The following is a 9,909-nucleotide window of genomic DNA, read 5'->3' on the forward strand; positions in this document are numbered from 1 at the left end:
TGCTGAGCTGCATTGCTTCATGCAGCCTGCAGGGCAAAGGGTGAACATACCTGAGCATGAACTGGTTAAATGAGAAATAACGTGGTCATCTAACGCTAATTTCAAAATCTGTATTGGAATGTCTACACTTCTGAATTTAAAGTCCACATTTCTTTGACTTTTAAATAAATGCCCTCTGCTGTCTATGACTCTTTTGCCTTCTTGTGGGGCCCGACTCCTATGGGGTTCCCTAGTCCAAATTTGAAGTGGTGGTATGTATTGTGTTTGGTTGATGTCACTGGGAGGCCTACTCTTTTCTGAAGGGGCTGTGGATCCGGGAGAGAGGAAAGCTGGTTGGGAGAGAGACTGGGAGAAGGGAAAGGATGGGAAACTGCAGTCAGGATATAATATATGGGAGAAGAATAAAATAAAATAAAGAAGTTAAAAATAAATAAATAAGTGCCCTATAAGAAATATATTTGAGTACTGTTGAAAAATAGGAATACATAAAAATTTTCTGTACAGTCTTTGGGACTAATTAAATTTGTTGTGTGATTTACTTTTACTTGTAACATCTTCTAAAATTAAAAAAAAATTAAAGTTTTCTGAGAGAGAAACTATAACTAAAGTAACAATAACCCCAACCCCATACTTTTATAACTAATAAGTCCATTTCAACATATTTAGTCTACAACATCTTCAACTCAATGAAGTCAAACCCTTTCTGTAATTAAAAACAAAACTTTAAAAAGTTAATCTTCCTTAGGGAGTAGAGTCAAAGAAACTACTAAAGAGAACAGATTACAGTTTCATTGAACTGAGACTTGAAAATGTAATGCTAAGCTAAGTGACCGCTGATTGCAATGCTCTGTTCTGGGACCCTCCTTAGTACCTGTCTTTCCTAAGTGAGCCCCTTAAACCAGCCTTGTTCTAACTACAGGGTGCCTCCCAGGTCTCTTGATCTCCCTACCTATGGGAGCTACACCAGGAAAGGCTGCCTACCCCAAGCTCAGCCGATCAGGTGGTTGACCAGCAGTCCATCTAATGGATACATCCTAGGTCTATACTGCAGAGGGAATACTGAGATTTCTGTCACATCACTGAGACTGGAGGCACACCCAAGGAAGGCAACAGGAAGTAATGGGACAAAAGCCAACTAAGACAGAGAAGACAATAGACAGAACAACAGCAATGTGAATACACGGCACAACTGAATGGAATTAGGAGTTGTATTGTTTGTCTCTAGCTATTCTTCAGAGACCTGATTGTTTGTAACTACTTCCCTTATTTTCCCATTATATCTTCCCAACAAGCACTCTTAAAACTACATTTCAATACATATAAACAGAGGAAACTTAGTTAATAGAATACTAAATAGAATACCAGGTTAAACCTTCTTTTTATTTTTATTTTTTATTTTTTTATTTTTTGTAATAGTGGGTTTGACCTCTGAAAAGGTCATGGCTCCATGCTACCCTCTGATTATCTGTAGTTTTCAATTAAAACTAGTACTTAAACTGATGGTGTGTAAACTAAAACTTAAAAGGTTTTTTTTTTTTAACTCTATTTAGAAAATATAAAATTCTCTCCAAGAAAGCAAATGTTGAAAATTCATATTTGGTTTTAGCTTGCCTCCTAGAAAATTCAAAAATATCCAAGGGGAAATAGGCCTGGAAAGGCTGTGTTACATATCAAAGCCCTTGCATGTCACAGGAGAGAGCGCTGTTAGGCTAAGAACCCCTCATACTTTATAGGAAACATCTTCCTATAATCAACAGATATTTGGATATATAATTGTAGGAAAGGGATCCCAAACAAAAATAAGTAAGTTTATCAGTAAATGTTTTATTATCTAATTGACTATCCCCCTAACACTTTCCAAGGCTGTTAGAAACCATTTTAGGTGTGCACTCACTCGCAAGGTAGTTTAAAACCCAGGAAGGCTAGAATAGCTAGGTGCCAAGGTTTCAAAAAAAGTAATGGTTTTCCCCCTTAAAGACATAAGACAATAAGGAATGATTCTATTTCTAATTAATTGATGAAAAGGTTTCTCAAAAAGACTTTTCATTAGTATCATACCTTGACTCTAAGTCCTCCCTTCTTTGTATCACTCATTGCTCCATGATTGAAGTCCAGAAAAAGGGATGCTGGGACACAGACCCTGGGACCCAGTTGCAGGCTTCACCTGCATGGGCTTGGCAGAATCCAGGAGGGTGACTCCTCCGACCCTGATTCACCAACCTGCCTCCACTCTGTGTGCATTGTATGAACCCATAGCAGACTAACTGAGTGAGGAGAGCAGCACTCAGTCTCCTCAGAGGTGTGCTGCAGAGTTTCATCTTGTGCAGACTTCTGTAATCTCGCATTGCTGACTATTCAGCTAGTGATTCATGATGGGACCTGGCAAAGTTCACTTTGCGTTATAAAGAAAAAACCTAATTCATCGACATTCTGAATTATGTTATATTTTGTTATGACAGTCTTAATTTGTTACATGGGTGAAATGTTTATTTGTTTGGGTGACTATTTTTGTTTTGTAAGAATAGCTTTATTTATAAAAGACTCCACCCAGCAGGGGATCAAAGCAGATGCAGAGACTCATAGCCAAACTCTGAGCACAGGGAGACTTATGGAAGAAGGGGGATATAAAAGGATCCAGAGGGGGCAGAAGCCACACAAGGAGACCAACAAAGCCAAAAAAAGCAGGGCCCAGGGGGGACTGCAGAGACTGATGCATCAACCAACAACCATGCACAGAGAGAACCTAGACCCCCTGCTCAGATGTAGCCCATAGACACCTTAGTCTCCATGTGGGTTCCCAAGTAAGGGGAGAGAAGACAGTCTCTGACATGAGCTTGGTTGCCTGCTCCTTGATCAGTTCTCCCTGGTGGGGAGACCTAGCCAGCCAACAAAGGAAGAAGATCTAGGAAGTCCTGATGGGACCTGATAGGCTAAGTTCAGATAGTTGGGGAGGAGGACTTCCCTATCAGTGGACTAGGGAAAAGGGCTAGGGGAGGAAGGGGAAGGAAGGTGAAACAGGGAGGAGATGAGGGAGGGAGCTACAGCTGGGATACAAAGTGAATTAAGAATATAATAATAATAATAATAATAATAATAATAATAATAAATAGCTTTATTGAGATGTGGTTCATATAATATATAATCTACCCATTTAAAATGTTCAACACAGTAATTTTTACATATCCAACTGTACAACTGTCACCACACTACACTTTAGGATTTTTCTGTAACCCTGAAAACAAGCAAATAACCCTGTACCCATTAACAGTTCCTGCGTTCTCCTCTTCCTTGCCTAAGGGAAGCACTCATGTTCTGGTTTTGTACATTTATCTATTCTGGGCATTTCATACATGGAATGATATACTTTGTAGTCTTGGGTGACTCATTTCATTCACTAAGCACAGTATTTTCAAGGTTAGCGATTCATTCCTTGATGAGATTACATCACACACACTGTTTTCCAGACAATAAAGGTGTATTTGGTTATTTAAACCTGGGGAATGAATGGTTTTTCAAGCTCATACCTGTCTCTGTTTCTTAGGAAATCAGATTCCTAAAAAGACTCTTGAAAAAAGAAAAAGGAAGCCACCAGGTTCTTTGAACATAGTGCATTCTTCATCGGAAGTGACAACCAAACACTTTCCTACTAACCCACTTATTACTGACTATGGTCTACCTGTTATACTTTACAAAAAGGAAAGAGTAGGGAAAGAGGAGAGAACACATGCCTTTGAGAGGAAAAAGCAGTTCAAGTGATAGGAGAGACGCAGGAAGGGATGGAACGGAGGTAGATTTGATTAAAATACATTGTGTTCATGCATAAATATTGAATTAGTTCTTAAAATATTGGTTGAGTTAAATAAACAGTAAATCTTATGCTATCAAAATATTTTTAATAATAATCACAGAGTTTTTTTTTAGTGGAAAAAGAATAAGCAGAGGGGCATTTGAAGTGTTTTTGATACCTGCTGTAGAGAGGCTAGCTGTGTTGCTTTGTCTGCTTTTTTATTCAGTCTATGACAATATAACACATCTGGAAAATTCCACTGTATATGCATAATAGGATAAAAGTTAAATAAAACAAAAAGACAAAAGACATCGTGTAGTTGTGAAGAAAGCAGTTCTGATCTCATTGAACCCCAAAATGGGTCTTCCGGACTCTTGGGAGCCCCAGGCAATCTTGTCACTGCTGATCTAAAATCTCCTCTAAAACTAACAGGGTCTCTTTTCATTTAGTTTGTTTTGCTTATGTAACCATCAACACAGGTTATTTTTAGGAGGGAGTTTTGGGTGAAAACAGGATAAGAAAACTTCTCGAACATCATTTTCAAAGCATTTGTCTGTTACATCGACTACACCTGGCTACACCTTACTTAAAACAGGCAATCAAAATGGGATGAATCACACACTAATGGCATTTTACCCATTCTCAAAACCAGTTTATACCAAAAAGTGCAGTAAATGAAAGTTAGATATCTGTTGCTCAAACTCTTGATTATCCCAATGCTGTCTGCAGTCTCAACACTCATTATCAACCCAATAATGCATGTTTCACTTCCTGCCCAACTCTGTCCATATCTCTATAATTATAAAAGAGTTCTATGAGTTTGCGTTATTCTAAAATAATGGTATCTATTATGAATATTGATGTCGCGATATTCAAATAACTGTACTAGCACTGACACCTGAAATCGGTGTTTTAATGGCCAGAGTATGTAGTTAATCTTGGTTTAACCAAGAATAACCCTGTGTTTTATAGTTCAAGGACAACGCTATGCTCAGGAACCTTACATACGCCTGCCATCCTGAAACTGATGCGTACTAGGGCAGAAGCCCAAGGGAAGTGTGTGCAAAGTTCAGGTTCTCAAGTCATTCTTTACTTTAATTTCAAACAATGATTCAAAACCAAGTTTAAAACTAGATGTTAATTAAAAAACAGTAGTCTGTGCACCTACCTTATAATATCTCCTTCAAGAGCGATCACTCTCTTAATGATTTTCTGTTCTGGGTTTTTCGGAGACCTAGGATAAAAAAGATAAGGTTATGCAATCATCTATGATTCTGTTATTTTAAGAAAAACAATAAATTGCTTAACAAAATCAGCTGTAGTAAAATTACCACAAAATTCTTTGCACCCTTGCTATGACATCACTCTTACTTCGGTTTCAAGTGACCTAAGACACTATTGAGATTATTATGATTTTTTTCAAATATCTTAAGAATAAAGAAGCCATAAGAAAACTTAACAAAACCAGAAAACAGAGAATATGGGTAACAGTGGTACAGTCTGGCAATCCTAGGCCATGGAGGTGGAGGAAACAGTAGCAGGATCCTTCCATACATAGCAAGTTCCAGGCCAGCCTGGGCTACAGACTGAGCATAAAGTGAAACAGAGAACAGGGTGGATAAACAGCTTAAAATTTAAGGAATAAAGGTTATTAGTGTGTTATTATTAAAGATAAGGCTTTATAAGAAAAGGATTTATATCTAAAAAAACAGACATTTATTTGATCTGATAAGACTGTGTAAATGTTATGAGTTAAGTCATTTTAAAATTAAAAGAGGATCTTCCAGAAAACAATCATGTTACAAGTATTTTTTTTTTAAGTAGAGAATTCCTTTAAATCATTTTCAAGTCCAGCAATTTAATGATTATAGAATTTAGAGAGATAAACAGTGCTCCTGAAAGCTAAAAGAAATTGACAGATTTTGATATAGTTAAAAAGATATTTTCTATTTAATCTCCATTGTGATAAAAAAAAATTTATTCAAAGAAACACTACTTAAATAAATCCCCACTTCTCCGGGAATATTCAACCCAACTGATTCATTCCCACATTAGACTAGGCTGGATCTGTGAGGGCAAGAGAGTATGGGAAAGGGATGGATAGATCACTTTTGGGATCTGGTGATAAAGGCGCCTTCCTCATTCACCTTGAGCTCCTTTATTCCTCCTCTGCAAAAAGTAACTTCTGTCCTGAGCAATACTGTAGAGACAGTCACACGGGAATAAACTCAGTTTGTTCAAGCTGCAGCACTGCGCTCAGAGGCCTGTCCTTCAGTCCAGCCACGTCTGAAGAAGCTGAAGTTCTGAGCAACAGCTCTGCTACACTTGTAGAGCAGCTCTGAAACAGTGTCCCCATCTAGTCTGCCCCCAGGAAACGTGCTAGGCTTTGGAGGACTTTGTTCTGCAGCAATGGAGAGAAAAGTCCATTGTAATATAGATAATTTCCTGCTGATAACATGTTAAAACTGTGATTTAACAGACATGTTTCAAGGAACAGCTCATATATCATATAAATGATCATTTAATGTATACTTGAAAATCAGCCAGAGATAAAATATTTTCACATCAATTCACATTTTGAATTAAAATGTTTTTTAAAAGGAATGTAAAAGTATAAAAACAGAAAAAGAATCAGAGAAACCAAAAGTGTGTTCTGAACTAAAGGAGTTACAATACAATTCATATCCCACAATATATTTTACAGAGAAAATAAAATTATGTAAATAGCCACAATTACTTTCACACGATTATGAATATTATTTATTTTGAAAGGAAAGTAGATCAGAGTTTTGACTGGCCTCTTTTGACAAACTGAGTAAATATTATTCTACAAGTTTAGTGTCATTAATAGACATTTCTAAATCTAACTTGAGGGGTTCTCATGCCTTCAAGCTATACAAGCTGCACTCTTTGTACAAGGCAACTAAGACTATTTAGAAAATAGTTTTCCAGTTCTTCATTTCAGTCTTCCCAGACTGCCTCTTATTCCTACTGTAGCTGGCTTGAAGGAGCCCAGCCTCTCTCCTACCATCTCTTGATGGTGACCTAGGATCCCTGACTCTTTCCCACTATCAATTCCAGCCTCTCCTTCTACCCATCTACAATCCTTTGTGTCACCTACTGATTCAGGCAACATTCTCTGTCAGGGACCCCACAGCCACTGTGCTTGCCTAGCATGCAGAGTGGTCAACAGCAACCAAAGCATACCCATCCTTTCAACAAAGACTACATAGCTACACCAAGAAACACATACAAACCATAACTCCAGATACTTTGACCACTAGACAAAAACACAAACATCAAGATAAAACACAAAATAATCAAGACAAGATGCCTACTCTAGAAGCCAGCAGCCTTACTAGAATAAACTCTGGGGAAGGTGGTGTAGCTGATGCACAAGTCAAGGACTTTCAAAGTAACAACTATGTTCCAAGACATTAAAAAGGATATAAATAAACGTCTTAATGAAGACTGTGAAAACAGTCTAACAAAATCAAGAATCAAGACATGCAGGAAATCCAGGACACTATGAAAAGACCAAACCTACAAATAATAAGTATAGAGGAAGGAGAAGAAACCCATAACAAAGATACATAAATTTCACCAACCAAAAAAAAAAAAGGGGTCCCAATAAAGGTACAAAAGTATACGGAGCACCAAAAATATAGGTCCACAGAAGAAATTCCACAGTGACACATAACAATCAAAATACTAAATTTACAGAAAAAAGGATATTGAAAGCTGTAAGAGAAAAAGGCCAAGTAACAAATAAAGGCAGATCTATTAGAATTATACCTGATTTAACAAAGGAGACTCTAAAAGCTGGAAGGCCTGGACAATTCTGGAGCAGAGACCACAGATGCCAACCCAGACTACTATACTCAGCAAACTATCAATCATAATCAATGGAGAAAAGAAAAAAGAAAAAAATTACAAGATAAAAGCAAATATAAGAAATTTCTATCTACCATTCCAGCTCTACAGAAGGCACTGGAGGGAAAACTTCAGTCTGAAAAGGTTAACTACACCAAAGAGCCACAAGAAATAGATAATACCAGAAAAGTAAATAAACAGATCAAAAGAAGGATAAAAACAAACCGCCAACACCATAACAAAATAACAAGAGTAAATAACCACTGCCACCTAATAACTCAATATTAATAGTATCAATTTTCCAATCAAAAGGCATAGACTAATCCTGAAATAGAAAATAAGACCCATTTTTCAGCTGTGTCTAAGAAACACATCTCACAATCAAGAACAGATAAAACCTCAGGAGGAAAGGATGAAAAAAGACACTCCAAGCAAATGGACTCAAGAACAAGCAGGTGTAACTATCTGACAAAATAAACTCCAAACCAAAATTAATCAGAAGAGATGGGGAAGGACTCTACATACTCATTAAAGCAAAGATTCAGCAAGAAGATATTACAATTGTAAACATTTAAGCACCAAACATAGGGAGGAGCCCAAGTTCATTAAAGAAACATTATTACAGCAAAAATTTCAACCAAATGTAAATCAGAAAATATTGTTGTTATTACCTGGAATATGGCATTAGTTTCTAATTACAGAAATAAAAAAACCTGTATTTTATTTTATTAGGGAGGATAAGGCGGAACCTAAAACAAAGTATGGCATTGTATTATTAAAACTTTGATGGCTAGATTGTTGGCACACCAGGAAAAATGCTTTAGTAAATGTCAATTTTTCTAACATATGATGTCACCTAAGAAGAAATGCTCCGATGCAGAAGAAACACTCCAACTAATTCCAAAATTACCCCCCTCAACTGAGGTAGAACTAAGACTAATGAAGTAATATAAAAGGAACACCTATTTGATTTTTTAAAAAGGTGTATAAACAATCTGTAGGATTCTGAAATGCTTAAGAAGTATTCTTTATTTTAAATAATTTGTCTTTTAAGATCATGATGCAAAATAGAATACATAAAGTTAGCTATCTATATAATTAAAGTCCTATGAATTACTACATTAAGCATACCTATAAATTTGAATGTAAGATTAAACGCATGAATCTAATCAAATAAGTCAAAATGAAACAAGCTATTACTAACATTAATTCCATTACTGCTTAAAATCCATACCTATATTTTAATCATTAGGTTGCTGAATGCATTATTTTCATGTAAGTAGAGCTGGTAAGAGACTTATTACAGATTTACATCATAAAAGTTATTAAACTTCTCTTTGTCTTAATTTTCTTGGCCACTTGCCTGTCTCCTAGACAACGTGAGAAATAACAGAAGAAAGGTTGTCTCTTATTTTAGAAGTGCAATGCATGCTGCACAATAAATACTCAGATTTGCATTTAGATTTGTGGTTTTAATGTTTTTACAATATGCAATATTTTATAGTTTTAATTTCGGGGACCTGGGTTGTAAACATTCCATCTTCTGCTCATGATTTAATCAGTCATGAGGTCTGCACGAGAGAGTAACATTTTCCCTGTACTTGGTGGGACTCAGTGGTTGTGTCTGGTGTTACACAGCAAAGCTCCAGTCAGAAGGAACAAGGTCTAGCCTAGCCATGACAGGATGCTCCGTGAGCTTCTGTGGAATTTCACTTCCTCTGTGATGAAAATGTTACAAGTTAACCAGGGACAGGCCAATTCAGCTATGTCTTTGATCACAAAATTCCCATCATGCCCCTCTGGCTGGTGCACTGGGAAAGCCACCTTTATGGAAATTAGTGAAGAGTACACGCCCCACCCTCTTAGATCCGACCTTGGCTCATCTTTACATCACAGAGAAGCCTCCACCCTGGATCTAGGCTTGCCTGTGCTTTGTTTGTGCTGAAATGACAAAAGCCCATTTCAGTGAGTTGGGGAGATTATATCTTTGTGGTTTAATACTGGTCAAGAGTTTTACAAATTTAGCCTTTTAATTAGATATCACATTGGGACTAGGTGTAGTGGCACACACCTTTAATCCCAGCACTTGGGAGGTAGAGGCAGGTAGGTTTCTGTAAATTCAAGCCCAGCCTGGTCTATATAATGAATTTTAGAATAGTCAGAGGTATATAGTGAGTCCCTGTCTTTAAAACAGAGGAGAGGGGAAGGAAGGAAGGAAGGAAGGAAGGAAGGAAGGAAGGAAGGAAGGA

General features: G+C 37.0%; 1 protein-coding gene across 6 annotated transcripts in view; it reads right to left on the bottom strand.

Annotated features, from left to right (window-relative positions):
- The window catches only part of Immp2l (inner mitochondrial membrane peptidase subunit 2), an 815,753-nt gene that overhangs the window by 262,585 nt on the left and 543,259 nt on the right, over positions 1-9,909 (bottom strand). For all 6 annotated transcript variants that reach the window (XM_055624048.1, XM_055624043.1, XM_055624028.1 and 3 more), the window contains exon 5: positions 4,956-5,021. In XM_055624048.1, coding sequence (XP_055480023.1) covers positions 4,956-5,021 — 66 coding nt within the window. The remainder of the gene's footprint in view (positions 1-4,955; positions 5,022-9,909) is intronic.

This window comes from Psammomys obesus, unplaced genomic scaffold, assembly GCF_907164565.1.
Source record: "Psammomys obesus unplaced genomic scaffold, mPsaObe1.curated_primary_1811, whole genome shotgun sequence".
In the NCBI taxonomy this organism is placed as follows: Eukaryota; Metazoa; Chordata; class Mammalia; order Rodentia; family Muridae; genus Psammomys; species Psammomys obesus.